At 39.4% G+C, this 2,072-nt stretch overlaps 1 protein-coding gene across 1 annotated transcript; it reads right to left on the bottom strand.

Annotated features, from left to right (window-relative positions):
* Positions 1-257: 257 nt before the first annotated feature.
* LOC138889754 (uncharacterized) lies at positions 258-1,579 on the bottom strand. Its single transcript, XM_070173090.1, has 2 exons — positions 927-1,579; positions 258-681 (listed from the first exon to the last, which is right to left on the bottom strand). Exons 1-2 carry the CDS (start codon positions 1,577-1,579, stop codon positions 258-260), a joined length of 1,077 nt encoding a protein of 358 aa, XP_070029191.1.
* Between the last annotated feature and the right edge of the window lie 493 nt (positions 1,580-2,072).

Below are 2,072 nucleotides of genomic sequence, written 5' to 3' on the forward strand. Positions count from 1 at the left end.
TTTGACTGCTTCCAAATTGATAGGTTTTGGCCAAACTTCTCCGTCCATTTCTGCAAGTATGAGTGCTCCTCCTATTAGTAACCTGTGAACCATGTAGGGCCCTTGCCAATTGGGCGAAAAATTTCCTTTGGCTTCATCTTGATGTGGGAAGATTCGTTTCAGCACCAACCGCCCCCGTGTGAATTGTCTAAGTTTGACCCTTTTGTTGAAAGCTCGGGAGATTCTGTTATGATAAAGTTGACCATGACATACTGCATTCATTCTTTCTCCATCGATAAGAGCCGATTGTTCGTAGCGACTCCTGCATCACTAAGTTCTGCATCTTGTATAATTCTCAAAGAAGGAATCTCGACCTCGGCGAGGATGACAACTTTAGTTCCGTAAACCAGCATGTAGGGGGTTGCTCCGGTTGATGTGCGAACTATAGTACAATACCCCAATAAAGCAAATGGTAATTTCTCGTGCCATTTCTTGTGGTTGTCTACCATATTCCTTAGAATTTTCTTAATATTTTTGTTGGCGGCTTTTATGGCTCCATTCATTTGCAGTCTGTCTGCTATGGAATTCTTATGTTTGATTTTGAAGGTTTCACACATAGCTTTCATTAAGTCGTTATTGAGGTTGGCGGCATTGTCGGTAATGATGGATTCCGGTACCCCCAATTGGCAAACAATACGATCCCTGACAAAATTTACGATGACTTTCTTGGTTACAGCCTTGTAAGATCCAGCCTCAACCCATTTTGTGAAGTAGTCTATGCCACTAAAATGAACATGTGCCTGTTTGAAGCGGCGGGCTCGATTGGACCGATGATGTACATTCCCCAAGCAACAGAAGGCCAAGGTGCACTTGTTGCATTGAGTTCATTTGGTGGTACCCGTATCATATCTGCATGTACCTGACACTGGTGGCACTTCTAAACAAACCTGATGCAGTTTGTTTCTATAGTCATCCAAAAGTATCCTATTCTTAATATCTTCTTGTCTAGAACAAAACCATTCATGTGCAGCCCGCAAATTCCGGCATATATTTCCTCAAGCAATATGGAAGCTTCTTTGGCATCAACACACCGTAATAATCCTAAGTCTAGAGTCCTTCTGTACAGAATTCCTCTACTTTGGAAGAAATGATTGGATAATCTCTGAAGCATGCGTTTCTGAGTATGATTTGCATGCTCCAGGTAATCTCCTTTTTCCAAGTATTCCTTGATATCATAGTACCATGGATTCCCATATATTTCTTCTTCAACATGAGCACAATAAGCTAGCTGACTATGGATCCTTATTGAAATAGGATCGATGAAATTCTTATCCGGATGCGGTATAATCGAAGACAAAGTAGCCAATGCGTCTGCGAACTTGTTCTGGATTCTTGGAACATGTTTAAATTCTATATTCGTGAACCTCTTCATCAACTCTTGCACATAATATATATATGGTAGTATCTTAGTATTCTTTGTAGCCCATTCTCCTTGAACCCGATGTACTAGAAGATCCGAATCACCAAATACCGACAACTCTTGTATATTCATGTCGATAGCCAAATTGAGCCCCATGATACAAGCCTCATATTCCGCCATATTGTTGGTGCACGGAAACCTAAGCTTCGCGGATACTAGATAATGTTGGCTTGTCTCTGACACCAAAACTGCTCCAATACCCACTCCTTTGAAATTTGCGGCTCCCTCGAAAACTATTCTCTAGCCATCATAGGCTTTGGTAATATCTTTGTCATGCCCCGAACCTGGGGGAGAGACCGACACCCAATACCTCACCTATCCTTGCATACCTTGCGACTAAGGGACTCTGAACATATAATATTTGTTGATACCCAATTTTTCCCTATATTTTTTATATATGCATAAATACTTTCAAAATAGCATGTATATGCACATATAAGCATTCACAACATTTTTATAATTTTTTTCATAATTTTAAAGATTTACCTGATTTATTTCCTTCCCTTTTATTCATAAAATCCCCAATAATTATCTGCCAAATAATTGTTGTGATAATTTAGTCATTTAATTTCTATATTTATGCCAAAATATGGTTAAAATAATCTGTATGCAT

This window comes from Nicotiana sylvestris, chromosome 4 (assembly GCF_000393655.2).
Source record: "Nicotiana sylvestris chromosome 4, ASM39365v2, whole genome shotgun sequence".
In the NCBI taxonomy this organism is placed as follows: domain Eukaryota; kingdom Viridiplantae; phylum Streptophyta; class Magnoliopsida; order Solanales; family Solanaceae; genus Nicotiana; species Nicotiana sylvestris.